The sequence below is a fragment of the Taudactylus pleione genome, unplaced genomic scaffold (assembly GCF_031769625.1).
Source record: "Taudactylus pleione unplaced genomic scaffold, aTauple2 ptg000265l, whole genome shotgun sequence".
In the NCBI taxonomy this organism is placed as follows: Eukaryota; Metazoa; Chordata; class Amphibia; order Anura; family Myobatrachidae; genus Taudactylus; species Taudactylus pleione.
Genome location: NW_028284667.1, coordinates 2,225,487 through 2,249,872, shown reverse-complemented (window position 1 = coordinate 2,249,872; position 24,386 = coordinate 2,225,487). Strand labels below are relative to the sequence as shown.

Sequence of the window (24,386 nt, the reverse complement as noted above, 5' to 3'; positions counted from 1 at the left end):
ATGAAACAAAGTGCTGGATATTTCCACTACAAAATTATGCAGTTTTCAGTAGTTTTGCGCCAACTTGGAACAAACATACAAATACAACGGGCCAAATGTAATAGGGTGAGTTTTGAGTATGTGAGGGTTTAGCAGTAATCTCTCACTCTACTATATTGGTTGAGTTGTATTTTCAAATTGTGAAAACATCTGGATGAGAGTTTAAATCGTGAGAGTTTTTTGAGCGTGAAAAACATGTGAGTTTGCCTGTTCTCAGACTATTATATTGGCTGAATTTAAAAAATTTGAAAGTTTACGGCTACACTCTCACATTTTCTAAACGCTCGCCCTATTACATTTGGCCCAACGTTATTATATTAGTACAGGTAACTGATACTATGTTGGTCAAACTATACTTTAAAAGAAAGAATGACCCTTCACAGGTCGGCAATACGAGCATCTCTGGAAAGCAAAGGCATTGATCAGCCTGTTGCGAGAAATTTCAAAATGAATATCTATCCTTTAGCTAGCCTATAGTATAAAATCACAGATCATATCCCTCCCCTGGCCCAGGGTGGCGACAGGGATAAAATGTTATTAAAACAAGAAGCTTGGTGGATTGCGTCATTGGACACGGTATAATCATGAGATTTAAGTGAATAATAATATGGAATGCTTTTTTACTTAAATCTGTATGAGTGATACAACATCATTATTATTATTCTGGGTATTGTACTTTATATTTTCTGTATATTGCATATATTAGGTTCCTAATTAGGTGCAAGCTGACCATTCTTTCTGTTCAACTGCATGCTTCACTTTGTATTTTTCTTTGGGTTTTTTAAATTTTAATTATGGTGTTTATTTATGGGCTTGCAACACAAATTTCTCAGCTACTTTATCTATATACAGTAGGTAACCAGACAGCTTTTTTCTTTCTTGTCTGCCTCCTTACAGAGATGACCGGGGGTTAGTGCACTGTGTTGCTAAGCAATGTGGTGATGCAACTGCCGCCATGTCATCACTGAGGGCCCAGCAGTAACGTGGTGCACACTCTTTCTATTTCCGGTGATCTCTCCCCAGGTACAGAAGCTAAGCTTATTTATCTTTATTATTGTATTACATCCTGTGGAAAGGGCCCTGTGCAGTCCTTAGACATTGGTGGGAGTTTTTCTTGTCTAAGGACTGCCGCCTATCCTTTCTAGGACATAATCTGTATGCAACTTATGTTATAGAGGCACCACAGCCATTTGAAATTTATCGATTAAAAATCTTGGTGCCAAAGGAATATGATTGTGTTGGCTGCATGTAATGCATTTGCTATAGCATCATCCAAAGATACAGGGGTCTAGTTACTAAGCAGTGTTAGGAGACAGAGTGAAAAGTGATAAGTCTGTGATAAGGTGCCAGCCAATCAGTTCCCAACTGTCATTTTTCAAACACAGCCTGTGAGATGACAGTTGGGAGCTGATTGGCTGGCACTTTATCACAGACTTACCACTTTTCACTCTGTCTCATAACACTGCTTAGTAAATAGACCCCACAGTATCACACCACCTCTTATAATAGTGGTTCTTTGTTAATAGGCATGTCCTACTGAGCAATACAACATGTAACTTGGTGAGGAACTAGTCAGCCCTAGCAAATTGCACATGTTGCTGCCATAATGCCGAGAATATCGATTACAGCAAAATTTGGGAAAAAGGCAAGTACTTTATTATAATTTTTGTATGGGAATACATAGGAAAATATTTATTAAACTAATTGTGAGGGAAATCCCAAAACGTAAATTTCCAGGGAATACCTGCATCCTCCATATGTATGATGGTCACGAAAACAGTTCCCATAGGTTACAATGGGGTCTGCTATATTTTGAGATTTACCAAGCTCCTGTAGCCAACACCCATCTTCATATTGCATCCACCATTGCAGCTTATAGCCTATAGATCGCATTTTACCTGACATCCCAGGTAATGGACACACCTGCATGAGCAGTAGCGCACCAGGAATCCCGCAGCTGAAAGTAAAGTGATCACACCAGCGATCACTTTACATCGCACATCACAGACAATGCGTTTCCTAATACATCTGGGAGGGACATAATTTCTTATTGCCGCGAATAGCAGCGATAAGAAATCATATTTATTGGGTCCAAAACCTGATAATTAATGAACATGCTCCATAGTGAGTTAGTGAATAATGGAAATAAGATACTCATACATTTACAATGTACATATACTTGCCAAGTGCTTCAGAGAACTCGAATCGTGGCTTGTCAGTTTAAGATGGAGACTAACAAAGCATTGTCATTACTTTCCTGCCAAAATCAAAAGGTCAGATAAATATTTGTATACATCCATCTTGCACAATGGACACTGGTGAGGAAAGTATCACTGGCTTCTATACATAACTCATCAATTTGTGAGTACCCTGACTAATATCATACACAGCACATTTTTTTCCCTTACTTTAATGCACCAATATCTACACATTCTTATGTGTAATAGAATAGAAGGTATAAAAATAAACAGTGATCACAACATACCTGAAAGAGTCTAGTAAAAATATCATACTCAAAAACAGAAATGTAATCATTGCAAGTCAAGTCAATGGTGGACTTTAAAGCCATTGCTTCTAAGCCCGATGTAATTTGATGAACTTCATGAAGGCACTGTCTGAATACTTTCCATGGCACAATGGTTCTGTGGAGGAGAAGAAAATTATGTCAGTTATAAATTATGTATTTTGTTTAAATATATCAGAGAGAAAGAAAGAAAGAGAAAAAGAAAGAAAGAAAAAGAAAGAAAAAGAAAAAGAAAGAAAAAGAAAGAAACAGAAAGAAAAAGAAAGAAAAAGAAAATAAAGAAGAAAGAAAGAAAGAAAGAAAAAGAAAGAAAAAGAAAGAACGAGAAAGAACGAGAAAGAGAGAGAGAGAGAGAGAGAGAGAGAGAGAGAGAGAGAGAGAGAGAGAAAAAGTGAAAGATTACCATGTATTCTCAATCACTCACATTGGAAAACAAACAATTTAGCATAACACAACACAGATATTTTCATGATGATATGCACTCTAAGAGGTATATTTACTAAAGTGTGGGTTTTTAGAAGTCATCAATCCTTGATTTGTCCGAAGTGTGGTTTGTGGGTGAAATATTATGTCTTAGAAGTAGAATGGATGTTGAACACCTCACATTTCTCACCTCAGGAAATCACCATTCATCTCTTAGCAAGTGTGCTCACATTAGGGTCATAAACCAAAAAAAAAAAAAAAAAAGAAAAAGAAGAAAAGCAGTAGTGCAACACCTCCTGACAGTGGAAAAACATTAATACTACAATACACTCAGAAAAACAATATAAAGCACATTGATCCAAGCAGATAGGAAATCCCCCTGGAAGTGCTTTCTTATGGTGCAGATCGCCTACTGGATACCTTGTGTCAACAGCAAAACATGAAACACAGGACTTTGTTTCATGTTTTTCCATCACCAGCAGGCATCCAGTAGGCGGTCTGCACCATAAGAAAGCATGGGGATTTCTAGGCGAGAAATGTGAGGTGTTCAACATCCATTCTGCTTCTGAGACATAATATTTCACCCACATATCGAACTGAGGACACATCAAGGATTGATGACTTATGGCGACATTTTATCAAAACATTGTGTGTCCAATTTCATAATTTCAGAGGACACTTCCCTATGTGTATATATCATCATATTAACTCATTCAAAGGACAAGGGATCACCATCTATTTATGCATTCACTTTGGGTGTTACCTTAAAAAGTTTATGGTACTGTTATTTTTAAATTATACCATTGGTTGTTTACACTTAATCTGGGTACACACTAGACAACCTGAGTATCCGGCCGATGGCAGATGCGACGGAATTACATATGGTACGGTCTGTACACACCACACGATTTGGTTAACGACTGCACAATATTTTGTTCCCCTGCCGCATCCAATATATGGGGCCGTCAGTCAGATCTTCAGATTGAGCAGCATGTACAACAGATCTGAAGATGCGATGGACGATCACGCAGGAGCGCGCATAGTGCGTACACACTGGACAATTTGAATCGTCGTTCTAATCAGTCGGAAATCGCCAAATCGTTTCATCTAGTGTGTACCCAGCTTTATAGTGAATATAATTACGAAAAGATCTGTTTTGCATTATGCCAAGTTGCTTCTTATCCAATATGAGTGATTAAGAATACATAGTATCACTTTAAAACTGTACCCAGAATATATTTTGGTAAACAGCTAAAACAACAAAATGTGTCAGTGACAAAATATATTTAACTGTGTGTGTGTGTTATATACATACATACACACCAATCAGCCATAACATTGAAAGCACATGGCTAATATTGTGTAGTTCCCCCCTCCTGCCTCTAAAACAGCTCCATATAGGCATGGAGTCCATATGACCATGGGCATAGCTATAGTGGGTGCATGGTGTGCCGTTGCTATGAGGCCCAGAGGCTTAGGGAGTCCAGACTCAGGTCAATGTTTACCAAAATCCCGGAACTGCCTGCTACACAATTTGTTCCAGCCCATTGCACTAATCAGTGAGCCTGGCACTGTCAGTATGCTTCAGTTAGCAAGCCCAAGGCAGGAGCGAGGAAGAGGAGAAGGAAAACCGACTAACACGTACAGGTCCAAACACCCGGAAACGCAAAAAGAGGACTGGAAGCAGAGTAAAACCCCTGCCAGCCCGATGCATCAGGGTGGGCGGCCTGTGTCCCCTATGGAGTTCAAAGAAAAGGACTTATCCAGGTAAAACAGTCCTCTTTTTTTTCTTCACAGTCCATAGGGGACACAGGCAGACCATGGGTTGTATAGGCAATGTATGTGATTTTCTTTGCTGAGCACTACAAGACCCAGAGTCTGCATTAACCCCATACATCCTCAGCTGTATAGGCAATGTATATGATTTTATTTGCCATCCTGCAAACTACAACTCCTAATCTATATTAGCACTGATGCAAAATCAGCTGTGTATATATAAGTATGTGTATAATATTGTACATGTTTCTAATTGGTATTGCCTATTTTAAAGGTGTTGTTATTCAGTGAAGTGTCATTTATGGTCTAGTGTTTACCTAACACAGGGTAATTAAACTCCTTTGATTAGATGGTCATGTGGCTTCAGCTGTAGCCTGTCTTAATTCAGACCTACTTTAACTTTGCATTCAGTTATGGGGGCAGTTGTCAGAGTTTGGAAATATATGAACTGAGAAAATTTACAAAGTGTGGAAATATTTAATTAACAGTTTAAAAAAAAAAAAACAGTTGAACAAACATTGAACAACATCTGAGACCAGGTAATTCCAAAATTCATCTTGAACATTGTTGTTTTGTAATATACTTTCTAACCATGTCTCAAAAAAAAAGATGCACAAGCAAAACTCTAAAGCTGCATACACACCTAAAGATTTTCGGTACTTCCGTATCTTTGCGGCCCCTGGTTACGCTACTTGCGTATCTTCACTATTCAGTGAAGATACACAAGTAGCGTAAACTTCAGGAAATACTATTCGGACCCTTGCGGACTTATAAGCTTGCGTGACACTGGCTTATAAGCTTGTGTCAAACGTCATTCTCTACCATCCAAGTGGGCATGGAGGGTGAATAAATCCATGTGGCGAGCGATCCGTGCCACCGTGCCCGCAGCGTGGCGAGCGCAGCGAGCCCACAAGCCCTAAAGTTTACACTACCTCCGTATCTTCAACACACATCCAGCAGGGGGCCGCAAAGATACGGAAGTACCAGATTTTCTGTCCAACCATTCAACTAGTTGATTGGTTGGAATGAAAATCTGGTAAGGTATGAAAGCAAATGACAATCAGCAATTTGCTCCCAAACGCCGGAAAATGGGACAAAAACTGTTTGAACAAATTGTTTAGATCAAACATTTAACAAACTTGTCTGACGTCCATTTTCATCTGTTTTCTGGCATCTAGGAGCAAATTGCTGATCATCAGTTACTCCCATACGTTACCAGATTTTCATTCCAACCAATCAACTAGTTGGATGGTTGGACAGAAAATCTTTACATGTGTATGCAGCTTTAGAGCTATGTGTGCAAACAGGGGCTGGCTGGCAACTTTTAGCCTGGGGGGCAAATGCATGCAGGCAGCCCTGGCAGAGGAGTAGTGTGTAGCCAGGGTGCCCGAAGAATATGCGTGCTACGGCGCCCCCCCCCTCAAGTGTTCCATGGAGGAGGCGGGTCCATATGGGATTAATGTAAGGTAAAAATAAAGATTAGGGCAGCCCCCTGTCGTAGTGCCCATATGCAGTGCCCCCGTGTGCCACAGGAGAGAACACCCTTATGCAGGCCTCCAGTAGTGCCCCCAGTAGCAGTCCACCCCCCATGCAGTGCCCCCAATAGTGGTAACCCTTATGCAATGCCCCTTAAATAGTGGCCCCAGTTGTAGTCTCCCCCCTATGTAGTACCCCCAGTATTGCCCTTTATATAGAGCCCCTAGCAGTGGTCCCTCAATGCAGTGCCCCTAGTAGTAGTCCCCTCCCCCCTATGCAGTGCCCCTAGTAGTAGTCCCCTCCCCCCTATGCAGTGCCCCTAGTAGTAGTCCCCTCCCCTTGTAGTGCCCCCAGTAGTAGTAGTACCCCCATTGTAGTGCCCCCAGTAGTAGTAGCCCCCCTTGTAGTGTCCCCAGTAGTAGTCCCTCTCTTGTAGTGCCCCCAGTAGTAGTCCCTCTCTTGTAGTGCCCCCAGTAGTAGTCGTACCCCCCTTGTAGTGCTCCCAGTAGTAGTCGTCCCCCCCTTTGTAGTGCCCCCAGTAGTAGTAGTCACCCCCTTTGTAGTGCCCCCAGTAGTAGTAGTCCCTCCCTTTGTAGTCCCCCCTTTGTAGTGCCCCCAGTAGTAGTAGTCCCCCCCCTTGTAGTGCCCCCATTAGTAGTCCCCCCCTTGTAGTGCCCCCAATAGTAGTCCCCCCCCTTGTAGTGTCCCCAGTAGTAGTAGTGCCCCACCCCCTTGTAGTGCCCCCAGTAGTAGTAGTCCCCTCCCCCTTGTAGTGCCCCCAGTAGTAGTCCCCCCCCTTGTAGTGCCCCCAGTAGTAACAGACACCCCCCCCTTGTAGTGCCCCGAGTTGTGCCAGACACCCCACCCCCCAGCAGACATGTAATATAAAAAACAAAATAAAAAAAATACACTTACCTGCATCCCCGCTCCCGCCGCCGCCATCTGCTCCTCTGTCTGTCCTCCCGGGCCGGGCCGCTGTGCATTATGGGAGAGACGTCATATGACATCATGACGCCTCTCCCATTACCCACTGCGGGAGCCGGAAGATGGAGCGGCTCCTGCAGTGGGCTTAGCAGCAGCTAATGAGAGTCAGACAGACTCTCACTGGCTGCTGATCTAAACAAACACACAGCTGCCGGAGCCGGCGGCTGTGTGTTTGTCACTTGTGTAGCGCTGACCGAACTCCGTCCGGTCAGCGTTACACACGGGAAGCAGTCTGTGTCACAGTGACACAGACTGCACCGGCCCGCGGCCTGCATGACGCTGCGGCCCGGGGGGCACATGACACCCTGCCCCCCGGCCCAGCCCGCCACTGTGTGCAAATGCCAGGAGCATAGCAGATTGAGGGACATATTCAATTAGGGGAGAAAAGTCCCGTACTTTTCGCATGCTGGACTTTTTGCCGTCATCGCTGGTTTTCCAGTCAGAAATTATCGCGCGCGTCCCCTCTTATCCCTGTATTCAATTAGAAATAGTCGAATACGGCACCCGGCGAAACGCAAACAGGCAAAAAGTTCTGTCAGATTTGGGGAAATCAGCTTGAAACTCCCCAAAAGATGCACTGACATTGGGGATCACTATAGATACCAACGAATAGACCGGCTGAAGGTATTTGGGGTACTTAAGTGCTCTCAATAGCTGCTAATTAGCATCTTTGCAGAAAGTGGTGAAGAATAGCATTTAGGAGGTTTTTTTGGGTGAAAATAACTAGTCCCAGTAAATTTGGGGTTCTTGAAAATGGTGTAAACATGGTTATAAATCGCAAAAATTAGGTTTTAAAAATGTGAAAAATGCACCTTCAGCAAGCAACTGCAATACAAAAAAAACCCCACTTGTTTTTAAGTTTGCACCCCAAATTTGAATTTTCATCCCCTTTTTCAAAGTTTTTTGCGGTGTTTTTTTTTTTTTTTTTTTTCAGGATTTTTTTGATGCAGTTTACCTTTGGGGACCTGTCTTAAGGGTGCAGGGTGGTTTCCCCACCTTTGCACCCCAAAACAGCAATTCTGCACTTTTTTGCGACAGCTATTCATAGACGAAACTTTTCTGTCGGGGACATTGCATTGCGTTTCCGTCCCGGCGAAAAGCCGCCACAATTGAATACAGGGATAAGTTTCCACTATCGAAATGACGTCACCGGCTAAATTTTCGCCGCTAATTGAATACAGCCCAAAATCTCTGAACTAATTGTAATAATGACAAGGGATGAACTAGATGTTGTAGCAATTGCAGAGTCATGGTGTACTGAAAATCATGACTTGGACATAGCTATACCAGGCTATACTCTATTTAGAAAGGACAGAATTGGAAGAGGAGTAGCTATGTATGTGAGAAACAGCATAAATGCTACTATAATACAAAATATTGAAACAACAACTGAGGCCCTTTGGGTGACCATAGAAATGGGGGACAAGGACATAATTCGTACTGGGGTGATCTATACACCCCCTGGACAGGGACAGGAACTGGATAGGTAGCAATTGCAGGACATTACTAGAATGGCTTTAAAGGAGAGGTCCTAATCATGGGAGACTTTAATTTACCTGATGTAAACTGGGAGGTGTCTGCTGCAAGTTCCTCTAGAAGTGGCAACTTTCTAAATTCTCTTCAGGGAGCATCTCTCAAACAATTGGTGAGGGAGCCAACTCGCAAAAATGCTATTCTGGACGATATTCAGAAATTGTGACAGAATATCGGATGTAAATGTGGGTGAGAACCTAGGATCTAGTGATCACCAAGCAGTATGGTTTAGTATAAAGACAGGGTCCAATTCATGCCATACAAAAACAAAAAAAAAGTGTTAGATTTTAGGAAGGCTGACTTTGCAGAGATGGAGAGATGTGTTACTGAGTCAGTGGCAGATTGTAGGAACTTGGAAGGGGTGCAGGAGAGGTGGGAAAAAATAAAAAATGCAATACTGAAGGCTACAAATCTTTGTATTATTAGGGTTAGGAAAAGCACCAGGAAAAGGAAGTCAGTGTGGTTTACAAAAGAGGTATCAACTAGAGTGAAATTAAAAAAGATGGCTTTTAGGAAATATAAGCAGACTCAAAATAATAACTACAAAGAGGTGTAACTTGCCAAAAGGAAGGAGGCATGCAAAGGCAGAAGCTGAGGAGAAAATAGCCCAATCAGATAAAGGGAGCAAAACTTTTTTTTTAAAGTATATAAGTGAAAGGAGAAAGTCAAATGGATGAATAATAAGACTTAAGACAGGGAGTGAGTACATGATCGAGGGAGGCAAAGAAATCGCAGATCTAAATAATTATTTTTGTTCAGTATTCACTACAGAAAAAGAGGGGAAGGGGCCACAGTTAAGTTACAGAGGCATTCATAAAAATTAGGTAAATTAAATTTAATTTACAGAGGAGAGGGTCCTAACAGAACTCTCAAAACTGAAAGTGGATAAATCAATAGGGCCGGATGGGAAACATCCGAGGATACTAAAAGAGCTTAAAGGGGTCCTGATAACACCATTAACAGATTTATTCAACCAGTTGCTAGTATCAGGAGTGATTCCAGAGGACTGGAAAAGAGCAAATGTAATACCACTGTACAAAAGTGGAAGCAAACAGAAGCAAGCAACTACTGACCAGTAAGCCTTACATCAGTAGTGGGAAAAATAATGGAAAAACAATTAAAAGATAGCGTGGTGGAATATTTCAAATCCAACAACTTACAGGATCCCAAACAGCATGGATTTACTCAGGGGAGATCATGCCAAACAAATCAAATTGACTTTTTTGACTGGGTGACAAAAGTAATAGATCAAGGGGGGGACGTAGATGTAGCTTATCTAGACTTTAGTAAAGCGTTTGACACGGTCCTGCATCACAGAATGATAAACAAATTGGAAAGCTTGCGATTGGATTCTATGACTGTTGAATGGATAAGATCTTGGTTGCAGGATAGGAAACAGAGTTGTAGTAAATGGAGTGTATTCACAGGAGGGAAAGGTTACCAGTGGAGTACCCCCAGGGATCTGTACTTGGGCCAGTGCTTTTTAATATCTATGTTGATGATATTGCAAATAGTATTGAAGGGAAATTATGCCTTTTTGCAGATGACACAAAAGTATGCAACAGTGTAGACCCACCAGGAGGGGTAAAAGAAATGACTGAGGATCTGAGTAGACTAGAGGAATGGGTAAGAACATGGCAACTACATTTTAATGTAAAAAAATGCAAAGATCATGCACTTGGGTCTCCATAACCTAAACGTTAAATATAGTGTCAAGGACACTATAATGGAAAATACAGAGGAAAGGGATTTAGGAGTCACAATTTCAGATAACTTGAAGGTGGGCAAGCAATTCACCAAAGCATTGAGGAGGTTGCATAGGGAGAGGAATCAGTAGCAGGAAAAAAAAAAAAAGTGATAATGCCACAATATAGGTCCTTGGTATGGCCTCATCTAGAATACGCGGTTCAGTTCTGGAGGCCATATCTCTGGAAGGATATAGACGCATTAGAGTCAGTACAAAGAAGGGCAAGTAAAATGGTGCATGGCCTACAGCGGGGTTAGGTTTTTGAGGGAGGGGGGGATAGGCACCCCTAGGGAGGAGGGTAAGGCACCACTGGAGGGGTTAGGCACTAAGGGGGAATGTTAGGTTTAGGTACTAACAGGGAGAGTTAGGGTGCGGGGTGGGGAGGGTTAGAGTTAGGCTACAAGAAGGGAGGGTTAGGGGGAGAAGGGGGAAGAGTAAGTATACTTACCCGACCCCTGTCGGGATACCAACCTTCGGGATGCCGGCATTACATACAGATTCCGACTGGAGGCACCATAATGTGGAATATATTTTAAAACTGGGGCATTATATTAAGGCATAACAAACTGGGGGCACAGTATGAACTGGATGCACTACAGACAGGGCCGGTTCTATGGTTACACATGGTACGCGGCCGCGTAAGGCGCCACATAGTGAAGGGCGCCGTGACCACGACCATGCAGATTTCTTACAGGCTTACCGCGGTGCAGACTGTGTCTCTGTGACACAGCTGCACCGTGTGTGTAGCGCTGACCGGACAGAGTTCGGTCAGCGCTACACAGTGCCAAACACACAGCAGCCGGTGCCGGCAGCTGTGTGTTTGTTTCAGCAGCTGATGAGAGTCTGTCTGACTCTCATCGGCGGCTGCTGCTGCTCCCACTGCGGGAGACATCTTCCGGCTCCCGCAGTGGGTAATGGGAGAGACGTCATGATGTCATGACGTCTCTACCATAATGCAAAGCGGCCCTGGAGAACTGACGGAGTAGCTGATAGCGGCGGCGGGAGCAGGAGCGAGGGTTCAGGTAAGTATTTTTTTTAATTTATTTTTATTACGTGTGTCTCTACGGGGATGGGGGCTACAAGGGGGGATTACTACTGGGGGCACTAGAAGGGGGGGGATTACTACTGGGGGCACTAGAAGGGGGGGGATTACTACTGGGGGCACTAGAAGGGGGGGCTAATACTGGGGGCACTTGAAGGGAGGATTACTACTGGGGGCACTAGAAGGGAGGATTACTACTTTGGACACTAGAAGGGGGGGATTACTACTGGGGGCACTAGAAGGGGGGCTAATACTGGGGGCACTAGAAGGGAGGATTGCTACTGGGGGCACTAGAAGGGAGGATTACTACTTTGGGCACTAGAAGGGGGGACTACTACTTTGGGCACTAGAATGGGGGACTACTACTGGGGGCACTAGAATGGGGATTACTACTGGGGGCACTACAAGGAGGGACTACTACTGGGGGCACTACAAGGAGGGACTACTACTGGGGGCACTACATGGGATGGAACCTCCAATGGGGGCACAACAATGGGGGGACTACTAGGAGCACTACAAGAGGGGGGATTACTACTAGGGGACCACTACTGGGGGCACTATATAAAGGGCAATACTGGGGGACCTGCATAGGGGGGGGGGAACTACAACTGGGGCCACTGTTTAAAGGGCACTGCATCAGGGGTACCACTATTGAGGGCACTGCATGGGGGTGGGGACTACTACTGGGGACACTATATAAGGGGCACTGCATAGGGGGACTACTACTGGGGGCACAAGTGTCACTCCACAGGGGGGACCACTACCGCGGGCACTGCATAGGGGGGCGCCAAAAAATCTACTCGCTTACCAAAAAATTTGGGCTAGGGCCGGCCCTGACTACAGATGACATAATATAAACTGCGGGCACTACAATATGGCATAATATGTACTGTGGACATTCTGTGTAATAGGATCTGGATAGAAAATGTAGCATAATGTGTACTGGCCACACTACAATGTGAATATGGTGAACTTGGGGCATAGCAATGTGGCATAATATGAACTGTAGGCAGTGTGGGGTATAATGTGATCTAGGGCACTACTAGATTGCATAAAATAAACTAGGGCATTTGTGGCAGGGCACATTATCCTCTGAAAAATGCCACTGCCATCAGGGAATACCGTTGTACTTGGTCTGGAACCATGTTTAGGTAGGGGGTACATGTCATAGTAACATCTACATGAATGCCAGTTCCCAAGGTTTCCCAGCAAAACATTGCCCAGAGGATCTCATTGCCTCCGCCGGCTTGCCTTTTTCCCATCGTGTATCCTGGTGCCAGGTAAACGACGCACACGCACCTGCCGTTCACATGATGTAAAAAAGACAATGTGATTAGTCAGACCAGGCTATGTTCTTCTACTGATCCATGGTACAGTTCTGAGGTTCATGTGCCCATTGGAGGCACTTACAGTGGTGGACTGAGGTCAGCCTGAGCACTCTGACCAGTCTGCCGCTACACAGCCCCATATGCTGCAAGCTGCAATGCACTGTGTGTTCTGATACCTTTCGATCATAAACATAAAATGGAAGCTGCTCAAATCAATTTGGCAATACTCTCCAGGTGCATGAAAAGGAGGGATCATACTAAACAGAAAAACAGAAAGAGGAGTATCCCCCTAGCTCTTGTAGTGCTAAATGGAGTTCCCAGGGGTGACTCCCAGGTAAGCTGGCTCTCAATTTGGATGTATTTCTAAATGTGCCTTTATCATGAGGCCTTACAATATATATTTACATGGCCCAGAGTGGGCACTATTATCATATAGTGTAGGAACTGCCGGTATCAGAGAAGCCGTGAAGTGGCCTGGCAGCTTACCATGTACTTATAAATGCATGCAACAAATATCTCTGAATCTCTATTACCATGTAGTTTTCATGTATTGTTGCATGTATAATTTAGTGTGCTGGAGGATATCTAGGGAACACTCCCCTTTCTGTTTTTCCACCTTTCTATCATAGCCAGCATTAACTTTTTCAGCAATTTGTTCTACAGTAGCTCTTCTGTGGGATAGGACCAGATGGACTAGTCTACCCACGAGACTTGGGCGCCCATGACCACAGGAACACCCCACATGACAGCCATTTTGGAGATGCCAGTCATCTAGCCATCACAATTTAGACCTTGTCAGTCACTCAGATCCTTCAATTGCACATTTTTCTTAGTTCTTGAAGTTGAAAAGTTGGAAGTAAGTGTTTACTTGTTGCCTAACATATCCCACCCCATGAGAGGTGCCACTGTAACAAGATCAAATGTTATTCACTTCTCCTGTCAGTGGTTTTAATGATTTTGATAATCTATTTTCCATTAGTGGCAAAAAGGGGAAATGGAAACTTCTCGTACCCAGTGTTTTCCCTCCTGATGGCTTACCGCAGTGCAATAGATGTACTGGTGAGAATCGCTAGTGTAGTAATTTACAATTCTCACATTAAATACAGAAATGTGTTCCAGGCATATACATGTCACTAATAGAGATTAAGGGGAAATTTTAGAAAACTGGCACAATGCTGTTGATCATCTGGTGAGTTGCATATCATGATATGTAATAGATTGCAAACAGGCTCAAAGCTGCCTGAAACATTTAACAATGAAACATGCTGGCCACAAGTCGTGATCACAGTTTTTGCAATCAAAAACTGGACAAGACGCCATATGTAACAGCAAATGGGTTTGCAAGACACTGAAAATGTGCCAGAGGAAGAATAAGAAAAAATAAATGAACTAAACATACTTGTAGTGGAAAAATCATATGGACAAAGGATTACCAGTGAAGGGGTAAAGGCACCATAGCAGGGATACAAACAGTGTGGGCACCACTGCAATAGTGCCCAACCAGCCCTAGGCTGGTCAGCGCGGGCTGTCCCTAAAAAATGGAAAATTACAAAAAGTATTGCGCAATAGGGCTCTTCCCACACCCAGATAGCAATGAGTGTGGGGTAATACTGATTGGGAAAAAATATATAATTCTATTTACTAGCACACCCAGTCATGCCTAATTGCCTGATCTGCCTATGGCTTGTTGGGCAGCATGGCAAGGGTACCTCACACTATGCGTCTCGTTGCTATAGTGCCACCGGCCTTTACTAGTCCACTTTCAAATGCAGCAGTATTGTGTCTCATGTAAAATGTAATGAAATGATTATGCCATGTATATGGATATAGTTTGTGCTTAGAATTTGGAACAAGTAAGCAAAGCATTAAGAAAAGAAATGCTGACTACATGACATAACAGATTGTCTATTCATATCAAATATTCCTATGTGCTCTTGTTAACGGATGACATGAAACTTTTACTGTATTGTGGCTCTGTAAAAAGTTCCATTCAGTTGTGTGATCTTCTGTATTCAGTGTGGGTTATGATGACGACAGAGCTTCTCCCACAACCATTTCTACTGTAGGCAAAATGCTTAGGCTACTTTTATCACCTTCTACCCAATGATGTAACAGTCATTGTCTAGATAAACAGGAAAAACTAGAATGCTTTAAAGAATCACCACGAGAACAATGTTCTGAAATCCACGGACGTCAGAATTATTTCCTTTGTACATGTTGGCAGGTACCATTACTTGCATATGCCATCATCAGTTCAGTGGCTCTCTCACAAAAAATAAAGAAGAGTTTATGTTTTGAAAAACAAACTTATAGGTCACTGAAATCATTTAGATAAGTGTTTACAGTCACATTTAAAACACTTACTTTTCTCCAAAAAATTTTCTCCAGAACTCTGCAGCATCTGCTTTTGTGATACGGAAGGTATCCCCCTGAAACTGCCCATTGGGAAAGATTGCCTTAATTTCTGCCAACATATGGCTAAATATTAAGGACAGCTTTGTAAGATTTCTCCTGCGAAGAGAAAAATTGTCCAAACATAAGTCTTAACACGAACACATTTTTACTTACAGTACATTGCTTATTACACATTACTATTTTTATCAGAGCTATGCGGGTTACTGCTTTATTTCACGATATAGGACTTCTTTCAATCTAGAACAGGATGCTCGCACTCTTGTGCAAAAGTACTGCAGCTCTGTCACACACAGTTTCATGTAACAATTTATTGAAGCAACTTTCAAAAACCTTGTACTTTGTTATTTCTATTTAACATTTCCTAAGACTGAAATGGAAAAGAATTCTGCTGGAAACACGGTCTAAGAAAAAATGAATATGAGATCATAGGTCTAGTTTAAAAAAAAAAAAAAAAATAGAAATGGGATCAGCGCCAAGGTCTCCCGAAAAGACCATAGGGGTAGTTTGTAAAAGGAAAAGTACTCTCCGGTGCTGATAGGAACACTTATAGAAGTAGTGTTCACGCTAGGCTGTTTTAGCAGGGCCCAATTTTTAAAAGGCAAAATGCACCCTGCCCCTTTTAGCGGTGCCCTGCTAAAACAGTCTGGCCACTGCCGTTCTTCCGCCGTGTGAATAGATGCATCTATTCACAGTAAGGAACAGCTTCAGGGAAGCCCAGCAACTCCATAGCACCCCCTATTAGTGACGCACCGGCTTGTCATCCCCCCCAAAAAATACAGAGGAGGCCGCACTCCCCCGCCCCCTTCAACGGCTGGCCGCGCCCCCTTTTCGGACGACCCGGTCCAAGGCGCCCTGCCCGCAAACTGTTCCTAGCGGGAACACTATAAAAATGTATTAAAATTCCACTAGCGATATTGGGCTCTATTTATTAACATTGACTAAAAAACAAATACAAGGTAACCTATGTATATATCAGGCACAACATGAACACACTTAAAATATGGTTAATTAACAGCTGTAATGCAGCTCCCACTTAAAGTGCTGGGAACCCATATAGCTATACAAAACTAGTAAAATACAGAACAAGGGAGCACATAAGGAATAAAACAAGTTTTTCTTAATATAACATGAAAAAAATCACTATTAAATAATAAAACAATAAAAGAAATAGAAACAATGTCTATAGACAGTGAATGCCACTGATTGGTCACAAGTTTCCGGCATAGAATTGACACTTAGATAGTGAGATGTTCCAATTAGTATTATATTGTGGCAAAAATGCCAAATAGTTCACTTGCTCACTCTCAAAGAACTTGATCTCACCACCAATGTTTATCACAAAAAACTGCGGTGGGAAAATGACCTCTGTGCATTACACTCCCCGGATGTTGACAAATTGTCCCCGCCTGAATACAATGTAGCAGCGGTCCTGGAAGAAACACATCCACGGCGTACGCATGCGCGAGCCCCATCGATCGACAGCAGCTCCGTCGCTCCGAGGCTCACTACAAGACGGGGCGGCTGTCGATGTTGATTGACAGTTTGCCCCGATTTGTAGGCGGGGAAGGGGGGGGGGGGTGGCTGCACAAACATTTGTGGGCGGCCCTACTGACATCACTCGTGATGTCAGTAGTGGACTAGGAAGTCCACTCGGGCATGCGGGAGCCAAGACCCTCCCGCAGGGCCTCGACGCAAGCCCGATGGTCGCGATAATCGCCAGGCCGCTCACACTAGCTGTGGGTGGTCACGCAAAGCTTTGCGAGCAACCTGGAGGCCGAAACAAAAACAAAAAAAAAGGCCCGATTCAGAGCGAGCGCACACAAACAGCCTGTGAATCAGGCCCTCATCTTATGCTGTGAGCAGACATGCACAATTCAGCGTCCAAGGTATCTCACCAATCACAAGTTAAATGTCCAGCAGCCGGTATTAATGTCCAAAACAGATCTTAATGCATTTCTCCGTTATGTATATCCAACGGTTTCATCATCATTATTTTTACTAAAATAAAGTGAAAAAAGGTGTTTTCACACCCTTTTCACATTATTTTAGTTTCACATAAATTTACTAAAGGGCAATTGGAGTAGAATTCGTAAAATTCTACTTTAAATCCTAATCATCACATATTAGTAAGCAGATCACATTTCCCATAATTGTAATGGGAAATGTGATCTGGACAGATTTACTAAAAATAAAATGTGATAATAACGCCATCCAGCTCTGGTCTAGCAGGCAGAGCCAGGAGCTGGGCCCCAGTTATCCGCTTTGTAGACCACAGGCTGATTACTACAAAAAAAATATATATATGTTGGACACTCCAAGTAATAACATGTATGTGCTGATACAAGGTGTATCTTGGGTGGAACCCTGTAGATCTGATCATGCCCTTCTATTTTGCTCTACACTAGGAATACAAAGGTTTGTTGAAATGGTCGGGATATGTAACAGTCTGCATTTAAAGACTCATAAAAATGCATCTACATTTGCAGCATTGTAAAGAGAATTCATATTATATTAAGATGTGTGCATTAAGGGGGTGATTCAGGGGGAGGATGCAGATAAACAGTCCCATGGAAAATCCAGATTAATCGAGGAATGACCCTGGCCTTTATTTCAGACCCTGGCATATGCAGAAGGGGTCTGCGAGCCTGCATGCACTGACAGTCTGCTGCTGTTTCTAGGCAGGGAAGGGGAAGCGATGGCCTCAGTTTCCCAAAATGGACGCTTGTTGCCGCAGTTGGGGTCAGAGGGGTGGAGAAACCAGGATCTCCATTGGCTGAAGGAGATTTCCTGGCCTCTTACTCGTAAGCTCTTATGAGCAGGGCTCTCTCCCCTCTTGTGCTTCTCCCTACTTTAGTTCATCTACTTCTTACTCACCACTAGGGCACCTAACACTTTGTTGCTTATCTGGGTGTTATGGTCTCTAATGTAGCAATATATATTATCCATGTCCTGGTGCTGTATTGTATTGTACTTTAAGTTGCTTGTCTACAATTTGTTTATGTACTTTGTAAGGCGCTGCGGAACACTTGTGGCGCCATATAAATAAATGATAATAATAATAATCTGCGTCGGGCAGCTTGCATGACCCCATAGTCAGTCGGCAAATAGATACGCAGATGAACCGATGCTGCGTCCTTGGACGCAGCTAGGATCAGTAATGCATGCAGAAGGCATGAGGCCTCCTGCTGCATTACCATATTACAGCTATCGCAGCTGCTAATATTTGCTAAATCACCCCCTAAGTTAATTGTGTATTAAGATATAGGTCTTAAGTTGTCTTGTTTAGGCCTATAATTCAGACCCTGGCTTTAAACAAGGTTTATTGAAATCTGTGCAAATTGAGTTATAAATTGGCAAAGTAATAAAAAGAGGAGAAAAAAACCCCTACTGACATCAAAGTCTAACATGTGCTTCTGGATAGTTACTATGTATGAAAGAGCCACAAACAAAAAGCACAATGTATTCAATGTTTTCACAGGTTTTGATGACATGCATATACCACTTCCTGACATTGTACACTTGTCTTGATCTATTCAAACTTCCTCTGCATCATTAATATATGTAGCATACTGAATTTATGTTCTAAGGCCCTGTAAATAATCATGAATACACGACACAGATTGCCACAAAACAGGAAAAAATGATTGGGAGGTAACACAGCCAAACAGAGGTTCTAATTCAGGGTTGTATGCGATTAGCACAGCAGCTGAGTCTTTGAAGGACACAGCATCGGATCACTATGCCTGACCATCAGTTATCTGAGTAAATAGTTACTCAGGATGGTCAGTGCTTTCATGTAACTGTACAAGGACGCAGCCACTGGCTTCAGCATACCCAGAAAAGGTGGCCAACACACACTCTATTTTCTGGGACACGGACATCGCCCTCAAACTGGCGACGGCATCCGGGCACGTCAAGCGAGCTCTCAGAACGAGATCTGCACATACGCAGATCTTCAAACATCGGATTTGTATGCAAACAGTCAGGCCCATTGCTCATAGTGACAAAACAGCAAGACAGAACACAAAGCATTCATGCTGTGACACGGATACCTGCAAAGTGACTTTGGTTAGAAAAGTCTGGGAGAAAATTGACAGCCATCCTGACAAATGATGCAAACAAATTCCTAGCACTAAGCTAACATAGTCCAACTGGTTATCACATCAGTCAGTTCACAGGATATGGTGCCTTTGTAAAAGGCTAATCTCCACCTCAGCTCTAACCTTACTGGTTGGTTTTAAACAGGGATGCAGTTAATATACCTACACCCGGCATCCTGGTTGACGAAATCCCGTTGCCAGAATGCCACTACCCGGCTAGAAGACTGGTGCCGAAATCCAGACAGTAGGTGACATGCCGATGCTGGAATCCTACCAGCCGTGATGCCGAATCCAAGTATAGTGGGGCTGGCTAGGACCAGAGAGGGGGGGGGGGGGGGGACTAAGCTTTTAGTCGTCACGGGGGAGGGTTAGGGTTAGGCTAGGGGAGGATTAGGCACTAAGGGGGGAGGGTTAGGTTTAGGATGTAGGAACAAAGCGGGAGGGTTAGGGGTAGAAGGGGGAGGGTAACTATACTTACCCGACCATTGTCTGGATCCTGAGCATCAGGATGCCGCTGTCAGTATATTGACAGCAGGCATCCCAACTCCCGGGATTTCAAACCCATTCCATTAAACATATGTCACGTCCATTCCCTGAGGCTAACATTTCTTTAATTCCCTTTATAAAACGGATTAGCTCAGGTGCTTAGTTTGGTTTGTCTGACTCCAGCTCCACCCTGCACTCATGTGGAAAGTCATTCTCTCTGCCCCAATACAAATACAATAGGCATTTCATATGCAATATAGCTAATTATTAAGAAGCACTTTGAACAAATACTCAATTATCAGTTTATTTCAATATTACTATATTTACTTTCCTTACAGCCACCAATAAAATAAATAAAACACAATACATTATTAATTTGAAACAGGTTGTGAAGCAATCTCCGATAACGGATTTACTAAAGGTACACATGACTAAAAATATGTTGACACCTCTTCAATCTATAGTGTTCGCCCTTTCAGCCACACCCATTGATACTAAGTGCATAAAATCAAACAAAGCCATAGAATCTCGTTCCAAAGTCAAAAAAACAAAATGGTTTGTACAGAACAGTTTAGCGAGATTCAACGTAGCACTGTCATAAGTTGTCATCTTTCCAACAAATCAAATGTCTGACCTGCTACAGCTGCCTTGTAAGTGCCATTCTTGTTAAGTGGAATCAGCTAGTAACAACAACAGTAAAGTGATAGGCCTCAAGCTTACAAAACAGGGCCTCCAAATGCCGTTGCATGCAAAAATCACATGTCCTCATTTGCAGCACTACGTAAAGAGTTCCAAACTGCCACTGAAAGTAACATCAGCACAACAGTGCTTTATGGATTTTGTTTTGTTGGCCAAACAGCCACACACAAGCCCCATCTCACCGTGTGCAATGTCAAACATCAGCCAAAGGGGTGTAAAGAACATCGCCATTGAACTCTGGAGCAGTGTAAATACTTTATCTGATTTGAAGACTCTTCAGGTCTGACAGATGAATGTGAGTTTGGTGGATGACAGGAGTTCACTTCCTGTTGCAAAGGCAACTGTAAAGTTTGGTGGGGGAAGAATAATGGTCTGTGGGCGTTTTCAATGGTTTGGCCTGGGCCCCTTAGTTCCAGTGAAGGGAAATCTTAATGGTAACTGATACAATGTCATTTTAGAGAATTGCGCGATTCCAACTTTGTAGTAACAGTTTGAGGAAGGACCTTTCCTGGTGCAGCATGACAATGACCACATGCACAGAGATCCATCAAAAAATGGTTTTCAGAGTTTTGTGTGGATGAACTTAATTGGCCTGCACAGAGTCCTGACCCCATTGAACAGTTCCTTTGGGATGAATTGAAAAGTCATCAAGCCTTACCACTCAACCTCATCAACACTCTTGTGGCTGAATGGATGTGAATCCAGCAGCCATGGCCAAATAAAGCCTGCAGAGAAGAGTGAATACTGTAATAGAAGCATAGTAGCGACCATCTCTATATTAACACCTACAGTTTTGGAATGACATGTAATAAGGTGATATGAGATGCAACAAGCACATATGGGTCTAATGTCCAGGTGTCCACGTACTATTGACTATGTAAATTATACAACTTTTTTTTCAAATCAAACATAGCAATACATGACAAAAGTGGGTATTTCTTTGTTCAACTCTCTAATCTAGCGATTTGCATACATTTAAAAAGTGGTGAATTTGCTAAATCATAATTAAAAATCTCAGAGCTTTACACATTAAATTTCAAAAAAGTTGACCCATCAACTTGTAAAGAAGTGGTAAAACTGCATATGGAGTATTTTCATTGCTAGAAAAAGTTAGTTATAGAAGATATTTTCAAATCCTCCTGGAGTTGGCAGGTAGTACATAATTTCCAGAGCTTTTCATATTTGTTTTAATGTGCCGTTCATTTCAATCTTCATTACTCCCCAAAACCACCACCTCCATATCATTAGATTTTAATTTATTTTTTCATTTGCTGACGGCAGCTCACGTTGAATTGAATCTGCCCCTATATATCATATATACACAGCATAAAAAATGAAGAAAAAAAACAACAATGCTTTTCTGATCATAGGACAAAGAGGAAGGGTAAGTTGTTCTTTTGTATCCTACTGTAACTAAATTGTATGTAGAAAGAATAAGGAATTTTATCCCATGGTTTCCAATTTAGAGCTTTTATTGGATCTTTTTATTAGTTTTGCAATACCCATGAACAATGTGGATCTTTGAGAAATGTGGGCGTTCTTTTCATTATACACAACAGTTTGTTGGATGCTATGAACAATTATATTAAGAGGAGCTCCACAGAAAATAAAGTATTATTTCTCGCTCTTGCTGGTTTCTTCTATGGATTTTTTTTAACGTTAATTACATTTAAACTAAAAAAGAAGGTGGTCTACACATACCGACAAGAAACAAATGTTCCAATTTTAGATTTAAACAGCCATAATTTAAGACTTTATTAAACTACATTCAAACTATAGGCACTTATATTCAATAAAGCACTGCAATCTAATCTATGCTCTTTTATTTTACACAATTTCTGGAAGAGCAAAACAACAGGATTAAAGGCAAATGTAGGCGTAAGAAATAGTTGCACACAAGAACAAAACTGGAGCATTAACTACCTATTATGCTGAATAATATAAACTTGTGATGACCAAGAGGGTCAAGAGTGGCACAAAGTCATAGTCCTTAGGCACATAATTCATAATGAATCGTGTCGGTTGCCTAGAGATCCCTCAAAACGGTCTCATATAAAATCAACTGATGTTTTAATTTCTGTAAATGTAAAGATTGTTGGTAATTCCAGGTTCTCCAACTCGTAGAAATAAATATAGAAAACTGCACAGAGATTATCAATGTGACACGATCGTCATGATTCCAGAAAGTCCTTAAATTTCTTGCTGAAGGGTACAAAACTTTTTGGTACTGCATGTTTAGAGAGGGCGGGGGTGTAGTGTGAGAAAGCAAAGTGAAAAAAAAAATTTAAATCAGAAAAATTGGTATGGCAGATCAATAGGGGAAAAAATATATCTATGTACATCTCTGTCGTTGTGTTTTGAAGCATGAAGACTGCGCCCCCGGTTTTTGGTTTATTAAGGGTCCAACAATTACCAGCCATGAGAAAGAGCTCCTATAAAAAAATGGGTTCTTTGCCTCATTGGCAGCACAAAGCAGAAACACTCACAGAGTCTGCAATCACTGGTGCACAACAACGCAAGGATATATTCTTTGTTTGATGTTAAAATTAGTTTATAGTTCTTATTGATAGTTCTTTATACATGTATTCATTTCACTGATGTTAAGAAGAAATGAAAATCTGTAAATGTACATTTCGCCCACATGTATACAATTACATGTACAGAGACCAGGCACTCCTTGGAGACTTCTGATTTGGTCCTACTGCTTTTTAAAACGAGACTGTCATTGTTAGATTAAAAACAAAGTCACTGTTGGCAACAGAATAGTCTGAAAGAATGGGATCTTGCTCTTTGTAGTTTCCAAATATATAGAGTTACAGGTTTGCATTGCAAATCCATTTTTTTTTTTTTTTTTTTTTTTTTTAGATACTTAGGAGTCAATTTACTAAGTGGCAGGAAGCTGTGCTCCATACATTTATTTCCTTTCATAACTGCACTGAACTTTGTAAACAAATTACAATGGTGGGTCAGGATTTAAGATCAGATATCCAATCATATTGGACTGACACAGTAGATGGGAAATAAATTAATTTAAAAAAAAAAATCAACCTGTCCAATTAAAGACAAGTTGATCATATTGTACCAGGCTACAAAATCTCAAATAGGTGATTGTACAGAGATGGGCAAAACAAAATATACAGTATGTGACCCATTTTTCCTGCTTCCAGCACATCTATATTTGTATTTATATCGAAGTAACAGAACAATTTTGAGTTTATACTTTGTGTATAATGGTAATGCATATAGTAGCTTTTTGTGTAAAGGTTGTTTGGGTTACAAGGATTGCGGGTGCTGTACATGGGTTTGGTATGAAATCCCAGCTATCGGGATGCCGCTGTTCAGAATACAGACATCAGCATCCCAAAGGCCAGAATCCCGACATCCATAGGAACTAAAAGGTAAGTATTTTCCCTACCCCTATCCGGTGCCTAAACCTACCCCCCCCTTCTTAGTGCCCAAACCTAACCTCCCTCTCCCTGCACCCTAAACCAAAGACCCCACCTCCCCAATGCCTAAACCTAACCTCCCTCTCCCTGCACCCTAAACCTAAGACCCCCCCTCCCCAGTGCCTAAACCTAACCTCCCTCTCCCTGCACCCTAAACCTAAGACCCCCCTCCCCCGTGCCTAAACCTAACCTCCCTCTCCCTGCACCCTAAACCTAAGACCCCCCTCCCCCAGTGCCTAACCCTAACCCTCCTCCTAATGCCTAACCTCGCTAGCTAACAGGATGCAGACGGTCGGGATAATGGTGCCGGGATCCCGACCAGTCGGGATTTCGGCGCCGGTACGTGGACCGTCGGCATCGGCACACCG

At 42.4% G+C, this 24,386-nt stretch overlaps 1 protein-coding gene across 1 annotated transcript in view; it reads right to left on the bottom strand.

The window, feature by feature from the left end:
* The window catches only part of CBLB (Cbl proto-oncogene B), a 209,788-nt gene that overhangs the window by 115,669 nt on the left and 69,733 nt on the right, over positions 1 to 24,386 (bottom strand). Inside the window, exons 3-4 of the mRNA XM_088481111.1 lie at positions 15,237 to 15,383; positions 2,525 to 2,681 (exon numbers count right to left, since the gene is read on the bottom strand). Of these exons, the coding sequence (XP_088337237.1) occupies positions 2,525 to 2,681; positions 15,237 to 15,383 (304 nt within the window). The remainder of the gene's footprint in view (positions 1 to 2,524; positions 2,682 to 15,236; positions 15,384 to 24,386) is intronic.